Source organism: Leopardus geoffroyi, chromosome B4, assembly GCF_018350155.1.
Source record: "Leopardus geoffroyi isolate Oge1 chromosome B4, O.geoffroyi_Oge1_pat1.0, whole genome shotgun sequence".
NCBI classification, from domain to species: domain Eukaryota; kingdom Metazoa; phylum Chordata; class Mammalia; order Carnivora; family Felidae; genus Leopardus; species Leopardus geoffroyi.
The window spans coordinates 44,067,771-44,084,254 of record NC_059341.1 but is presented as its reverse complement, the minus strand read 5'-3'; the positions used below and the strand labels follow the sequence as shown (position 1 = coordinate 44,084,254).

At 38.4% G+C, this 16,484-nt stretch overlaps 1 protein-coding gene across 1 annotated transcript; it reads right to left on the bottom strand.

The window, feature by feature from the left end:
• Positions 1–1,003: 1,003 nt before the first annotated feature.
• CLEC9A (C-type lectin domain containing 9A) lies at positions 1,004–15,353 on the bottom strand. The gene is given in 6 exon segments (XM_045466453.1): positions 1,004–1,136; positions 1,798–1,919; positions 3,099–3,250; positions 5,790–5,936; positions 12,644–12,724; positions 15,263–15,353. Coding segments are annotated over 6 exon segments (726 nt in total).
• Between the last annotated feature and the right edge of the window lie 1,131 nt (positions 15,354–16,484).

Here is a 16,484-nt window from a genome sequence, read left to right as displayed (position 1 = left end):
AAGAGACAAGCCAAGAAACAGACTCTTAACTACTGACAGGAGACTGATGGTTACCAGAGGGGAAGTGGGGGGGGGGGGGGCGTTAAATAGATGACGCGGATTAAGGAATGCACTTATCATGATGAACACAGGGTGATGTATGGAATTGGTGAATCACGACATTGTACCCCAGAAATTAATACTACAGTGTATGTTAACTATACCGGAATTGAAATTTTAAAAATAAAAAAAAAAAATGCTGGAGTGTTAACCTTGAGAGTCCCAGCCTGAGTCCTTTGATTTGTGAGTACTAGAGACAGTCAGAGAGAGGAAAGAAGGAAGTTCACAGCTGTCCTTTACTGGAGATGCACTGGTACTGACGGCCTAACTACTCCTTCTACTTATATAAAGTGCTCGTAATGCAAATGTCCAGTAGAATTCTGCAATCCTAAAAGGGTATTGTCTTACAGGCAGCAGATAGCTGTCTGTCTTCTTTCTAATATGAAAATCCATATCTCTGTCCTACTCTCCTGCAGATTCAATAGTGGAATGCCTGGAAGCCTAGAAAACATGCAAAGAAAGATCTGGCAGGCAGAGATTTTAAAAGCCTACATTTATTTATTTATATATAAAAAAAAATCAGCCATCTAGAAATGTATCATCCCCCCAGGGGCTTATAGATTTTTGTGTGGAGTTTATAGTCACTCTAGATTAAGGGGAAACGAAAGCACAAGAACATGTTTTTTCTTCAGTTTGTTCTCAGCGTTTCGGGATTTTGTCCTCAGTAGCTCGAAGTCACTTTTATTCTTGGCAATTTACACAATATCAAATGAAGGTCTGGAAAGCATTGAAGGAAATTGCCAAGTGTAAATGCAGAGAGAGGTTTTGATACCTACCTCCCAGGTAGGTAGTTTCATAGCCCACACATAGGCATACTTCACTTGCCCTTTGGAATTTTGTGGCAGGTTTTCCAATGGCCTGATCAGCACACTCTTGCAATAGATCTCTTCAAGTGCAATTTTGTTCAGGTAGAGGATCATAATGCATACTTCTCACAGATAAAATATTTCCAAATGCTGCAGTTAGCGGAAGACAGGGACTTGTCCTTGAGATATCCGCAAAGCTGGTTAGTTGATTGGAGTGTCTTTACTGGTGACCTGGGGAGGCAAAGTCAGTGAATCCGACTTTAGGCATGGGGCTGACTGTGATGGTCTTGTGGGTACCTAACGAGAGGTGGGTAGCTCTTTGTTTTGTTTTAATATGGCATCCTCCTATGGCACCCTCTTTCTTCAGTAACAGAGCTGTTTTCCCTCAATAAAAATAGGCTACTACAATAGCAAAAAGCCTCACATTAAAAGAAATAGAGACAGAAAAGTTGGCTCTAACTTAAGATTTCTCTCCCGACTCTTAACTCTCAAAATACTAAGGCACCTAATCCTGTTCACCAATCTCCCTAGTTCTATCTAAAAATCTTAATATGGAAATCGCTTAATAATCACCATAATGTCTTTCCCTTAGTACTCTAGCCATTAAACGATCCACAGGATAAGTCATGATACTGATAAATGTTGTTCATGCAGTGTCTCCAATTTTGATGTGAATGTGCTACGGGTGATGGCAGCAGGACTGAGAAGGAGGAAAACTTGGAAGCCATGAAGCTACCCTTCAATGACCTCAGCTTTGGTTCCAATAAAAAGCCTGTGAAGCTATCATTGCTGGTTCTGTCTTCTGGAAAAACTCTGAGGTATAAAATAAAAGGAACGTCTGAATTCCCTCAGGTTTCTAATTTTTCTTGTAACAATTCCCTCAGACACTTACAGGTCAGGGGGAGGAGCGGAGCCATCTTGCCAAAGCCACGATCTGCTGAGACCATCCTGAGACAGTCCCACCCAGTAATCATAGCCACTTTTGATCTTCCTCAGGCTGCCAGTGATAAAGTCCTAGAAGCAACAAAACCTCAACAGTGAACTAGGGGGAAAACAGCAACAAACTATGATGAAATATAAAGTGTGACATTTTGCCTAGATGGAAATTGAGAAAGAATAAGACAGAGATGGTTTTAAAAGAAGGGATACATTTTGTAGATTTGTTTTTATTGTTGTACGATAGATGGGGTCTTAAGGACTATAAGGAAAATAAGCATCTGGCAATAAAATAATCTTAACAGATTCCGAGTTTGACAGTTAATACATGTCAAAACAAGGTGTGATACTAATCAGGAAAAGTAGAAATATCCTTGACATCATAGACCGCATAGATCATTCTTTCCCAGTATACTTCAATACGAGAAATAATTTAGAAGATTCCAGAGGCAGCTTAACTGTAGGGGTATTCTGTTAGAAAAAAACACGACTAGCTTTTGTCACCAAATTTGCACAGAAAAAATAGTGGAAGCCTATAATTGTAGTGAGTTCAAGTTGTCTTGGTTTACCGCGTGTCCTTAACATATTGTTAAATTGTTCTCTCATTATTCTTGGAAAATTGAACGTTAGCTAATTATTGAGTATAGCAAGCATACATTTTTAATAAGGTCAGAAATGTGTCAACTCTGTATTCTACTTCATACATATTTCCATAAATATGTAAAATGATTTCAGGGAAACACTGCTTGTTAAGATGGTAGTAAACCAGACTAAACATTTCATTTAGCAAATGCTTATTTTCATAGACCTCTCCATTTCATGACGTCACTTCCCTTTTTATACTTCCGCTTTTCCTTGGCAATTACAGAGTTGTGATCGGTTGTTTTACTTCCCTACAGCATTGAAAATGATGACTCTGAACCACACACAACTGTAATATACGTACATCTTGGAGTGGATCAACAAGACATAAAATAGTATTTCCTTTACCGCCTTGCCTTTTTGATTAACAAAGGACATACAGCTAACATATTCTCGTTGATTTCTGGATAGCTTCCTGCTTTTGTTTTGTTTGTCTAATTAAAGGGAAAACAAACTTTGGCGATTCCCACTTCGTCTCTTTGAAACCTTTGTTACGTACAACAAATATACTACTCTTGTAGAATATTAAGGAGTCCTGTCTTATTAGAATCAGTCCTTTCTTTTAACGTATCAGGGTATTTTCAGAATGATAGGAAACCACGAGATAGTGTTTACCATTTCCTCTTTGCTGTCTATTTGTAGAAGATTAGAGCCCTCCTTCAAACAGTCCTCTTTACTGGTGTGCCAGATTTTCCAGTTTTCAAAGACATGGTAGCAACTTCCACCATTCTGAATCCAGTTGTTTGGACAAGGGCTGCAGTTATGGGCTTTGAATATAAACATACTTTGTTAAATTTATCAGAAAAATATCAGTAGCACATCTCCCCAAAGGAACCCCTTGTCTCACCCCCAATGAAACTGAGCACTTTTAACCAAATGGTTCGAACGGGGCAGTACTTACCGTAGTGAGATTTATATAATTATTTCCAACTGCAATAGGTCTGTAAGAACTAGTTTAAGATAAAATTAACTTTGGGGGGCCTGGGTGGCTCAGCTGGTTAAGCGACCAACTCTTGGTTTCGGCTCAGGTCGTGATCTCATGTTCGTGGGTTTGAGCCCCACATCAAGCTTCAAGCTGACAGTGCTGAGCCTGCTTGGGGTTTTCTCTCTCTCTCTCTCTCTCTCCTTCCCTCTCAAAATAGATAAGTAAACTTTTTTTTTTTTAAAACTTAAAATTAGATTTGGGATGTCTTTCCCCAAATTGTTCCTCTTCTATAATAAGTGAGCTGATTGTTCTATTTTTATAAATATTTCCCTTCTTTAGGTTGACATCATTTATGTCTTCATTTGTTTGCTTATTGTTTCATGTCTGTTAACCTCACTGGTCCAATCTAATTGGAAATATACTGGACCATTAGGCAAGCTGAGTAATAAGTTTCAAGTTAGTGTTTAAATTCTGAGAGTTAAACATGAATGTGTTTCGTATGTAAGGGAGAGAACAAACAGTTCATTCTACTTTGAGGAATGATTTTAGAAAAACGTGAGTGAGGAAAATTGAAGAAAAACATAAGTGACCAATAAGCTTATTTCAGAACTTGGATATAACTAACAAGCAAGCCATATTGTTTAATCGGTTTTATGAACCCTGTCTTAAAGAATGTATTCACAAAAAAAGTGTGCTCAAGAGTATAAAAGGGGACTGAAAAGCAGGAATTTGACCGTTTCTTGCACAGTTTTATAGAGGGAAAGACACTGGCATTTCCAGAACTCTAGTTTCTAGACAGAGGACTTCTACTGAGGGTCACAAATAGTTCATTATCAGTTTCCATGGATCCAATGTTGAGTTATTTAAAGCTTTTCATTATCCTTCATTTAGAATCTATGCTGATCAGTGTCTTGTCTATTGTTAAAGTTATAGCCTGAGTGGCATTGACAATGGCAGCTGAAAGGTTGGAGGACATGTTAGATTTGTAGGTCTCCAAAATGGATATTGTCATTGTCTCAAGGTTGGTGGCTCAGATGTGGGCCCAACTCATGCTTGCAAAAGCTTGATGTATTTAAAAACACTGTGGGGGGGGGCGCCTGGGTGGCGCAGTCGGTTAAGCGTCCGACTTCAGCCAGGTCACGATCTCGCGGTCCGTGAGTTCGAGCCCCGCGTCGGGCTCTGGGCTGATGGCTCAGAGCCTGGAGCCTGTTTCCGATTCTGTGTCTCCCTCTCTCTCTGCCCCTCCCCCATTCATGCTCTGTCTCTCTCTGTCCCAAAAATAAATAAACGTTGAAAAAAAAAAAACAAAAACACTGTGGGGCACACAGTGATTCTGTAAACATTTATTTGACTACATTTTAGTCGGAAGGAGCTATAGTAGGTTTTTGATCTCTCTCATTGGTGATTCTTTAAATGGTATTCACTCCAAGGATAATTAATGCCAATTAGGTAACCATAGAATATTTGACAAACTACAAAACAAATAGACATAGGCTGTTTTAGGTTTAAATGCTTGTAAGAGGGGAGCAGCTTGGCTGGCTCAGTCGGTAGAGTGTGACTCTTGATTTCAGGGTTGTGAGTTCAAGCCTCATGTTAGGTATGGAGCCTACTTGAAAAGAAATGCTTGTAAGAGATGTAAAAGATAAAACTGAAATAACTTCATAGAATATTTAAAAAGAGCTGAACCCTGCATTGTTATAATTTTTGTGGTAAAGACTCTGATTTCTAACATGATTTTTCTTCCCAAAGGGATATCTAAATTTGAATCTAAGCAATGTCTCAACTAAATATATTGAAGAATTTAGAACTATAATTAAAGATGCACTTACAGGGGTGCCTGGGTGGCTCAGTCGGTTAAGCGTCCGACTTCAGCTCAGGTCATGATCTCACGGACTGTGAGTTCAAGCCTCGCGTCGGGCTCTGGGCTGATGGCTCAGAGCCTGGAGCCTGCTTCCGGTTCTGTGTCTCCCTCTCTCTCTGCCCCTCCCCCATTCATGCTCTGTCTTTCTCTGTCTCAAAATAAGTAAATGTTAAAAAAAAAAAAATTAAAAAAAAAAAGATGCACTTACAAATTTGAGTGATTGGGTAAAACATCAAATGCTGCTTAAAAAAAAAAAAATCTGATCTAATCCTACACATTTCCCTTTGAAATTTGACTATATGCTTTTTAAATCTGCATTTCGTGGGACCTCAGTATTTTCCACGTTCTATGGAAATATATAAATAAGATTGAACTGAAGTGTGGATCAAAATTACATCCCTCCTAATTTAAAGCTCTGACTGTAGTTCTGCAGAGAGTAAAATGTATGTCACTGTTTCTTTTAAGGGATTGGTGCCTGCATTTGTATCTGCACAGTGGAAACTAATTTGATGTCAATTACCTGAAATGAAGGAGTTTTGCATCAAGGTTTGACAGTATTTCACCTGAAGGTTATGGTTTTTCTGCCATCGTGTGAAATTCCACATTGTTCTCTCCTGATGGATGAGTTTCTCTTGCTGCTTCATTGCAATAGTGGACACCTGGAACACTTCAAACCAATAACAATCATTCTTAATAAAAAATACTAACAAATTATTGCAAAGTAGTTTTTCCATACAGACTAAGTACAGCTGCAAATTACTAATGATCTTTGGGACTTTAATTCGCATTAAGTTTTTGTGTACAATTTACACTGTTCAAGAATCAAAAACTTCAAAGGAGACAGAGCAAAAAGCCACTTTATCACCCAGTCTCCTCATGCACCTGACTTCATTCCCCAAGAGCAGTCAGCTTTACCAATTTCTTTTTTACTCTTCCATATATATTTGCTTGAATTTTACAAGCAAATGCATATAAAATGCCCTCTCTTCCCTTTGTATGGACGGTAGCAATCTGTTTATATGGTTTTTCACCTTTTATTTTACCACTTAAAATATATTTGGGGGGCACCTGAGTGGCTCAGTCAGTTGAGTGTCTGACTATTTGTTTCAGCTCAGGTCATGATCTCCTGGTTCATGAGACTGAGCCTTGCATCGGGCTCTGTGTTGGCAGTAAGAAGCCTGCTTGGGATTCTCTCTCTCTCTCTCTCTCTCTCTCTCTCTCTCTCTGCCACTCCTTCAATCACGCTGTCTCTGTCTCAAAATAAATAAGTAAACTTTAAAAAAAGGTAATTATAAAGTACATTTTGAACCTAATTCCATATCAGTATATAAATAGCTTTCTCATCCTTTCATTATAACTGTATCGAATTCCATTGTCTGGATATATCATGATTCATGTTAGACATTTTCTATTGACTTTTAGACTGTTTGTAATCTTTTGGCATTCCAGAAATAAATACTGTGATAAAGAACCTTAGTCATCCATAATTTCACACCTATGCAAGCATATTTTTAAGATAAGTTGCTTGGTCAAAGTTTATGTACATTTAAGTTGCATTACATATCTCCAAATTACCCTCCATATATGCTGTTGCACATGGTATCTCAATATCATTTGACTTTGCATTTCCCTTTTTACATTGGTGTTGAAACATTTTCTCGTGCATATAAATGTCATTTGTATTTCCTTTTCTATGAAGTGTATAATTATATATAATATATAATATATAATTACATACATAATTATAATTTTTCTCATTGAGTTTCTACTCTTTCCTTGACTGTTTTATATCAGGTGCTTATTGTGCTGAGAATTCATTCAAACAGGCTTGGGATCAGCCTGACAGTGTCTGTAAAGTTTCTGCCTGGTACCGACCTCTGGACGAGGTATGAGACATACTGATTAATAGTGTCGCTTTGCAATCATCAGTCTGAGGATGTTGGGGCCAGATTATACTAGCTTGTCGGCATTCTTTACTGATGCCACATGACCGATGATTTGCCCCTGGTTACAAGGAGGTCCTGAGCAGGGTCTGCTGTTGAAGCCGGTTACCTTACAGAAGTATGCCTGTGCCGTCAGCAAAATATAAAAATTCCCAAGCAAGACTCTATTTGGGGGTGCCCTGGTACCAAAGTATTCTGTGTATACATTGGTGGTTCCTGACTGAAGAGAAGAACTGTGTTCCGAAAGGGTAGTCACAGAGGGAGGACGAGACACCTGTTCGTACCTGGCCTGTCCGGATCCTTCATTGTAATACATATCCTTACTTTAATGTGGTCGTTGAATTGTACCCTTTTCTTATGGCAAACTGTACATTTGTCAGCCCTGGCTTTTGGGGTCGTGTGACTCTTCTTCAGCAAATCAATCTCATGTAACGGGTTCTGTTAGTGCACTTGTACTTAGGTAAACTGAGCTTTTCCCTGATACGAGCTGCTGTTACACTGTCCCAGTGTGTCTTTTGACCTTGCGTGTGGTAGTTTGCCCCACGTACGTCATATGCTTTTTAAAATTTTCGATTTTGTTTAAATCCAAGGTAGTTAACATATACGGTAACAACGGCGTCAGGAGTGGAATCTGGCGATTCATCATCTACCTTTGGTAGTCAGTGCCTATTCCAACAAGTGCCCTCCTTAATGCCCAGCACCCATTTAGCCCATCCCCCCACCCAACACCCGCTCAGCAATTCTTAGTTTTGTCCCCTGTGTTTGAGGGTCTCTTGTGGTTTGTCTCCCTCTCTGTTTTTACCTTATTGTTTCCTTCTATTCCCCTATGTTCATCTGTTTTGTTTCTTGAGTCATTTTTAGTAAAAAAATTGCACTTCAGATTATACTTTTATAAGTATAGTTCATTTTTCCGTATTTGGTAGCTGGAATTTATTTCATTGGAATTTATAAGGTATGACTTCAGCCTTTCTCCCCCAGATGGCTACATTGTGTGTGGTCTCATATCCTTTACTGAATGAAACCCCTCCCCATTGTCTTGTTTGTTTGTTTTTTTTTTAAGTTTATTTATTTAGAGAGAGAGAGAGAGTGCCGCATGCATAAGTGGGGGAGGGACTAAGAGAGAGAGAGAGAGAAAGAGAGGATCCCAAGCAGGCTCTGCACCATCAGTACGGAGTTCCTTGTGGGTCCCCGAACTCACAAACCATGAAATCATGATCTTAGCGAAGTCCGATGCTTAACCGATTGAGCCTCCCACGTGCCTGTCCTCCCCATCCTCTTTTACTTGCCATCTGTAGCTGAAGGGATAGAATAATAGGAATAATATATTTCTATTATTTTAGTTACATTCGATCTGCCTGCTTCTCGGTGGAATGAACCACACAGCTTTCATTGTTTTAGATTTATAATTTTATTTCAATATTCGGCAGGGCCTGCCTTTCTCCCATTTTCACATTACTTTTATATTATTTTTTGTTGCCGTTCTTTCCTTCTAAGTCTGACTCGCTTTTTAGGTCGATTCTTTTTAAAAATCATATTATAAAGTACCCATCTATTCCTAGTCTATGAAATAGTTTTCTTCACATGGATATTGCTTTTCTTTGTGCCATTTGGTTTTTATAGAATTTCTTGAAACCCGCGGCTTAATGTTTTTGATCAGTTTGCGAAAACATTCATCCAATAGGTCTTAAAATAATACTACTTTTATCGAACTATCTTTTCTACTTTAGGGTCTATTATTACGCATATGCTAATCTTTCTCAATATGGTCTAGGACTCTTGCCCTCTTTTCTATATTTTGCTCAAGAGCTAGGGAGATATGCAATGGATGATTTATACCTTGTCCATTGGTGGTTCAAGTAACCTAGGCTGCTAGTGGCTTGGATTATGTTCCTTCTTAGCAAAAGGCTAGATTTAACCAGAGTGGGGAGTAGGACGGTGATGTTATTTATTTTATTCTATCTATAATTTGGCATGTTTAGAGATTGAAAAATAATATTTTTTTAGGAATTTGAAGTATTATCCCAGAAGTTTAAATTTCGATGAACTCTTTCTAGATTAACCATATTCTTGAGGTTATTGCTGCTGTGTTTATTTCCATCTGAAAAGGTTGTACTGTATAAAACTAATAAAACTGGAGAAGGGGAAATGAGACTTCTCTTTTGTTCCCCCCCAAATGGGAAGCAAAATACAGTGTTGGGCTTGTAATCAATTTGCAACAAGTGAGGAATAAAGATTAAACAATATATTTATTTGGGGGAATATAAGACAAATGTTTTTAAAGCCCCCCAAATAAAAGTATCTTGTAATTATATGATGTTGTATGATATACTTAATGGATGAATTAAGAAAATGAAAAAGAAGAGTAAAAACAAATGAAAAAATTTGATGTTTTAGAAAACATTTTGCACTACAGAGCTTTCAAAATAGAAATTAGCATAAATCATTTGGTAGAAAAAAATAGAAAATACAAAATAGTAGGAAGAAAGCAAGAAACTGCTTCTCCTTACATTTAAACCCGCCATGCAAATAGCAGTTGTTAGCATTTAGTTTATATCTACTAAAACTTTTTTCCACATATGCATGTAAAACACCATCTATGTTACATATAATTTTTATAAAACTGTATTTTTCCATAAGTGACTTTTAAATCTGCTTATTTCATGGGAACTATTGTGTAACCATATCTCCATATTAATAGCAACAGTTCTAGAAGACCTCTTTAAGTTACTGCAGTGTATCCTTTTATATCAACGTACATGATTAATTTTACCAGTCATTTTTACTGTCAGATATATTTGGATGCATTTTTAATGGTATACAAGAAAAATTTGTAATTAACCCATGCATTACTTTCATATTTAAACAGGATATAGGGGCGCCTGGATGGCGCAGTCGGTTAAGCGTCCGACTTCAGCCAGGTCACGATCTCGCGGTCCGTGAGTTCGAGCCCCACGTCGGGCTCTGGGCTGATGGCTCAGAGCCTGGAGCCTGTTTCTGATTCTGTGTCTCCCTCTCTCTCTGCCCCTCCCCCGTTCATGCTCTGTCTCTCTCTGTTCCAAAAATAAATAAACGTTGAAAAAAAAATTTTAAACAGGATATAGATTTCATTCATTACTCTTTGTCAGAAACATGTCCCTGTTTCTAATATGTATATTAAATTATATATTATATAATAATTTAAATATTAATATTGGCCTTTTTCCTACAGTGAAAATTTTCACGGAGAGAATATTTAACACTCTTTATTAAGTGGAACATGATTAAGGTGAGATAATTGTTAGACATTAAACATGATTTTTACAACTCAAAATATACTGGCTATAAAATAATCTATAACTAGAAGGACAGCAATAAGTTAAGAAAGTCTGAAGGAAACAAACCACTTCTTGTTTAGCACAACTCTTGTTTCTGTAACTGGCTTTTACTTAATAAAAGCCCTAAGAATGTTTTGAGAGTGTAAAAGATGATCTTGGCCAATGGCAATATTGGTAGCAAAAAACTAAGAGCCACTATACATGAAGAAAAGCCACTAGTAAAAATATTTTACATTTGTATAGTGCTATTTATAAGTTTTAAAAGTAGGTATTTGTAGCTATTAATGCAAAAACAGCCAAAACTTGTATTTGTAAGCATTTTCCAGAAATTACTGAAAGTTTTATTTTTTTTATCTTATTTTTTTTTTCAATGTTTATTTATTTTTGGGACAGAGAGAGACAGAGCATGAACGGGGGAGGGGCAGAGAGAGAGGGAGACACAGAATCGGAAACAGGCTCCAGGCTCTGAGCCATCAGCCCAGAGCCTGACGCGGGGCTCGAACTCACGGACCGCGAGATCGTGACCTGGCTGAAGTCGGACGCTTAACCGACTGCGCCACCCAGGCGCCCCGCAGAAATTACTGAAAGTTTTAAATACTTTATTTTCTAGCTAGCTTTCCTTTATCCTCATGGAAGTATTTTCTTCCCATATTTTTTGTTTTGGGAGTTAAAAAAAATTGTTTCATACAGACTACATCCATGGGATTACGGCATTAAAAAAACAACAAACAGCAATCCCTGATGTTGTCACCGTCTATCTTACTTTCCTGACCCCGTTTTTAGTTACTTATGTATCCTTCCAGTGTCACTCTGTGCATGAATTCTTGTACTGTCGTTAGAATGGAGCTAGACAATATTCGATTCAAAGTGCCCAGGTTTTACAGAAGAAACTGAATTATTCGAGGTTAATTTACTTCTCTGTTAGTTCTCTTTCAACTCCTCAATCTATTTCCAGTGTGTCTGTTTGAGAAATATACATTTAAGTGTGAGTTTCCTAAAAAAAATAGACTTGCGTTTGATTTAAATAACGTTTTTATATGATACCCAGAGAGAGTAGACGGTGAGATAAGGAAGCCTTTCGCAGTGCTAACATTTGTTGTGAAATTTCTTTTGAGGCGATAGGCAAGGCAACAATCACTTACTGAACTTCTAGTAATTCTTAAAACAATTTTCTAAGAACAATCAGGAAAATAAGTTCATGACTAACATGAACAAGATCAAGTTTCTTGTACTTTGTGGAAGCAAATCTGAACCCGTCTCTTCTTCATTCTAGAACTCATAATTCTCACCAGCTAATGTCTGCTAGAGAGAGAAATGTTTTTCCGGAGCATATGAAAAGGAGGAATTATCTGGACAATAAACTTTATCTCTGTCTTTCTATATATACTTCCTAGTGCTAGCATGAGTGATAATCCAAGTTGTTGGTTGTTTTTTTGTTTGTTTTTTGTAATCTGCAGCTCTGTAATTATTATATTTTATAAAAATTTCACTAGCCAGATACAAAAACATGTCTTAAAATTTGGACTAAAGAAATGTGATTAAATATGGCCCAAATAAAGTGTTCAGATTGCATTAAGCTTACTATCTTGTACTTTGCCTCATATAAAGTGAAAAGCTCTTACTAAAATAATCTGCATAAAGTTAAATTTAGAATACATGCATATTTAGAAAAGAAAGAGCATTATACTGAAATCTTTCAAATTGCATCCTTTGGCATACTAATAAAAGTCACAAATTGAATCATAATACAAGTCATTATTTGCATTATTTTCCCCAAAGAGACGGTGGCATTAGAATTGAGTTAAACAATTAACTCGTGCAGATGAGCGTTAAAAGTTATCAGTAGCATCCCAGTGCTTAGAGAGTTACATAAATGCCCCATAACTTAAATTAAGTAAGCCATTATTTTACATCACTTATATGCATTTACAGGTTTCTCATTGATTGGTTTATCTATTTATAAATTATGATATTTATTTCTAATGATATATAGAATTGTCTATAAAGCTACATGCAGCGTATATGTACATATGTATTTTTATAATGTATAATTATATGTAAAGTATATGTAGTATGTATACAGAGAGATTATTTAGAAGATACCCTTTTGTACTTACACTTGATGCCCAGGAAAACAGAGGTTGTTACTGAGCCCACGCAGAAAATACATGAAATCACCACCAGAAGACACCATGTTCCTGAGCAAGGAATAGGGCCAATGATACTGAGTTAGAGAAAGTAGACGAAAGACATGGGCTAAGAGCAGACTGAGTGAAAGAAAGAATTTGCATTCTTACTAGAGAATCCCTAAAGCCCTGGGGACTGTGGTAACAGGAAAAAAGCACTCTGAACTTTTGGAAATGCAAGTTAGATTTGGAAAAATGTCAAATCCAATAGGTTAAACAACATACTTCTCTTAACGGTATATGATGCCACAATCTTACTACCTAGTTTTCTAGTTTTCTCTTCCAGCAATCTTTTAGAGCAAACCAGGTAGTAAGCCTTCATTTTTGAAAGCAAACATCCTCATCTCTCTCTAGTGCCACTTGAACAAGATTGGTTCAAAGATATTTCTTTTATTAAAAAAAATTGGACGGGGGGGGGGGGGCGCCTGGGTGGCTCAGTCGGTTAAGCGTCTGACTTTGGCTCAGGTCATGATCTCACGGTTTGTGAGTTCGAGCCCCACGTCGGGCTCTGTGCTCACAGCTCGGAGCCTGGAGCCTGTTCAGATTCTGTGTCTCCTTCTCTCTCTCTGCCCCTCCTCCGCTTGTGCTCTCTCTCTCTCTCTCTCTCTCAAATATAAATAAATGTAAAAAAATTTTTAAATAAAAAATAATTCTTTTTAATGTGTGTTTATTTTCGAGAGAGAGAGAGAGACAGAAATGAAGCATGAATCGCGAAGGGGCGGAGAGAGAGGGAGACACAGAATCCCAAGCAGGCTCCAGGGTCTGAGCCATCAGCACAGAGCCTGGCATGGGGCTCCAACTCATGGACCGGGAGATCGTGACCTGAGCTGAAATGAAGAGTCAGACACTTAACTAACTGAACCACCCAGGCACCCCCACAGATATTTCTTTTAAAATATACAATTTTGGATGAGGGACATTTTGTTTTCCAGGTAATTTTGCATCTATTCAGGAAGGAAAAATGAAGAATGTATGATTTGCTATATTCTCAACACTAGCCAGAAAGAATTAAAAGTTATCTTTGTTTGGATTATGTGGTAGGCTGAATAATGCCACTGCCCCAAATGCCCATGTCCTACTCCCTGGAACCTGTAAATATTACCTTTTGTGGTAAAGGAGACATTAAATTAAGTGAAGGATCTTGGGATGGGGACTTTATCCTGTTTAATCTGGGCCTTTATAAGTGGGAGGTCGGGAGTCGGGGTGCTATATGACAATGGAGGCGGAAAGACACTTGAAAACATAATGCTACTGGCTTTGAAAATGGAGGAAAAGGCCATGAGCCAAGAAAAGCAAGAAATGCCACTCTAGAAACTAGAAGACACAATGAGATGTATTCTCCCCCAGAGCCCCTTAAAGGAACGCACCCTTGCCAACGCCTCGCCCAACGAAACCAATTTTGGACTTCTGACCTTCAGAACTGTAAGACAACAAATTTGTCTTGTATTAAACCCCTCGGTCCATGTTAATCTATTATCAAAATAATAAGAAGCTAATACAAATGTTAAATACTAATACCGGCACTGATCACTGGAGCAGACAGCTCCAGACTGATAAGATTTTGCCAGGTTTTCAACCCATGTTTTCTCTTTATTTCCTAGTATTTGTCAGGTGATTTTCAGGGTATTTTATGCAGGAACCAAACTAATAAAAAATATATATGATTTCCTGGAGCCTGTTTCCGATTCTGTGTCTCCCTCTCTCTCTGCCCCTCCCCCGTTCATGCTCTGTCTCTCTCTGTCCCAAAAATAAAATAAACATTGAAAAAAAAAATTAAAAAAAAAAAAAAAGGGGCGCCTGGGTGGCGCAGTCGGTTAAGCGTCTGACTTCAGCCAGGTCACGATCTCACGGTCCGTGAGTTCGAGCCCCGCGTCGGGCTCTGGGCTGATGGCTCAGAGCCTGGAGCCTGTTTCCGATTCTGTGTCTCCCTCTCTCTCTGCCCCTCCCCCGTTCATGCTCTGTCTCTCTCTGTCCCAAAAATAAAATAAACATTGAAAAAAAAAATTAAAAAAAAATATATGATTTCTTTCATGTATCTTCCAAATTTGGGAATTCGTTGTCTTTCCAGCAAGAGAGAGGGAAAAGGGTTACTTTTTTGTCATAGGTTACGTATTTGTCATAGCCATTGCTCTTTTCCTTTTGCACCTTTACTTACTCTCCCATATCACTTCATTTTTAACGTTAGCGTATCATGTACATGATCAGATGCATACGTGAGTAATCTCATTAGAAAAATCACCTTGGGCTCATCGTAGGCCAGGAAACAAAATGTAAACTGCAAAGTCTTGGACTAAATAAACAGAACTGGTGGGGCGCCTGGGTGGCGCAGTCGGTTAAGCGTCCGACTTCAGCCAGGTCACGATCTCGCGGTCCGTGAGTTCGAGCCCCGCGTCAGGCTCTGGGCTGATGGCTCAGAGCCTGGAGCCTGTTTCTGATTCTGTGTCTCCTTCTCTCTCTGCCCCTCCCCTGTTCATGCTCTGTCTCTCTCTGTCCCAAAAAAAATAAATAAACATTGAAAAAAAAAATTTATAAATAAACAGAACTGGTTACCTGAACATTTGGTGGAAGACAGATGTTTCTGGTAAGGGCTTGGTGTTGGATTATCCCACTGGAGTGAGTTGTATGTCCCTTCTTCCTGCATGTCTGAGATGTTTCGATAGGTAAGGCAGTCTCCAGGAGAAGGCAAGGAAAATATCTCCTCTTGTGGCAGAGCAGGCTGGTGAAAGAATTGAAATTGACTACTTCTCACACCAGTGGGAAACTACGTTTGGGTTTAAGGAATAGAATCGATGCATCTTCATCTAGAAAGTAGAAGTTTGTGAAGTTGAAGCCAAAGTAGAACTTGTTAAAGAAGGAAATGAGAAAGAACCTGAACTTGAAAAGGCCGATGGTAGAATAGATTATTGCTCTGGTTTTGAAAGCACAGCAGATGTTGAAGGTGACAGCACTAGGTTATTGTCAAGATGAAAAGAATACAAGTCCAAACAGCACCCTTGTATTTGGTGTAGGAAGCATTTGGATGACCTAGGGAGCAAAGAGCCAGGGTTCGCTCACCTGGGACAAACCAGGATGTAAGGAGCTGTGGATCACTGTGTATCCTTAAAACCAAAACGCTAGGGAGGGATTTCATCTCTAAAATCAATTTACCTGCTGTAGTAGTTAGGGTAATGTAGTGACAAGTGAGTTTCAGAAAGCACACTAAAGATTATTTCTTGCTCACATAACAATTTAGCTTGAGTAACCCTGGTTAGTGGGTCAATTTCTTCCAAGGGGGACCCAGGCTCCTTCTATCTCGTGAGACACCGGAGTCCCTTGGAAAGGGAAAGAGAAGATGGCAAACCCACATCCGCTCGAAAAGCCGTAACCTACATGTAGCACATCCACATCCACTAATGTAATGCTTGTGTTTGGATCTAAAAGGCTGGGCCCGATAAATGTGATTTTTGCCTGGCCAGGGAAATTTTTATGACAATGTTACTCTAAATGGGAAACATGAGTTATTTAGTGGATAGGTGGCCATTTCTGTCACATCCTGTGACTATAGCATTGGTATTAAGAAACTTGATACTTTAATCACCATTCCCATATTGGCCATTTGTCCTTATGGCCAAAGGTCATGTCTTAGTAATGTATAGTTTGCAAATCTCGACAATCTGCAAAATTGCAAGGTTCCCTTCTGTTTCAGTGTCTCCCTGCATCAATCATTGGTATCTGTAACAGAAGAAAACAAATGGCATATTCAAAGAGTAATCTAAGGGCATTGAATAAGGGC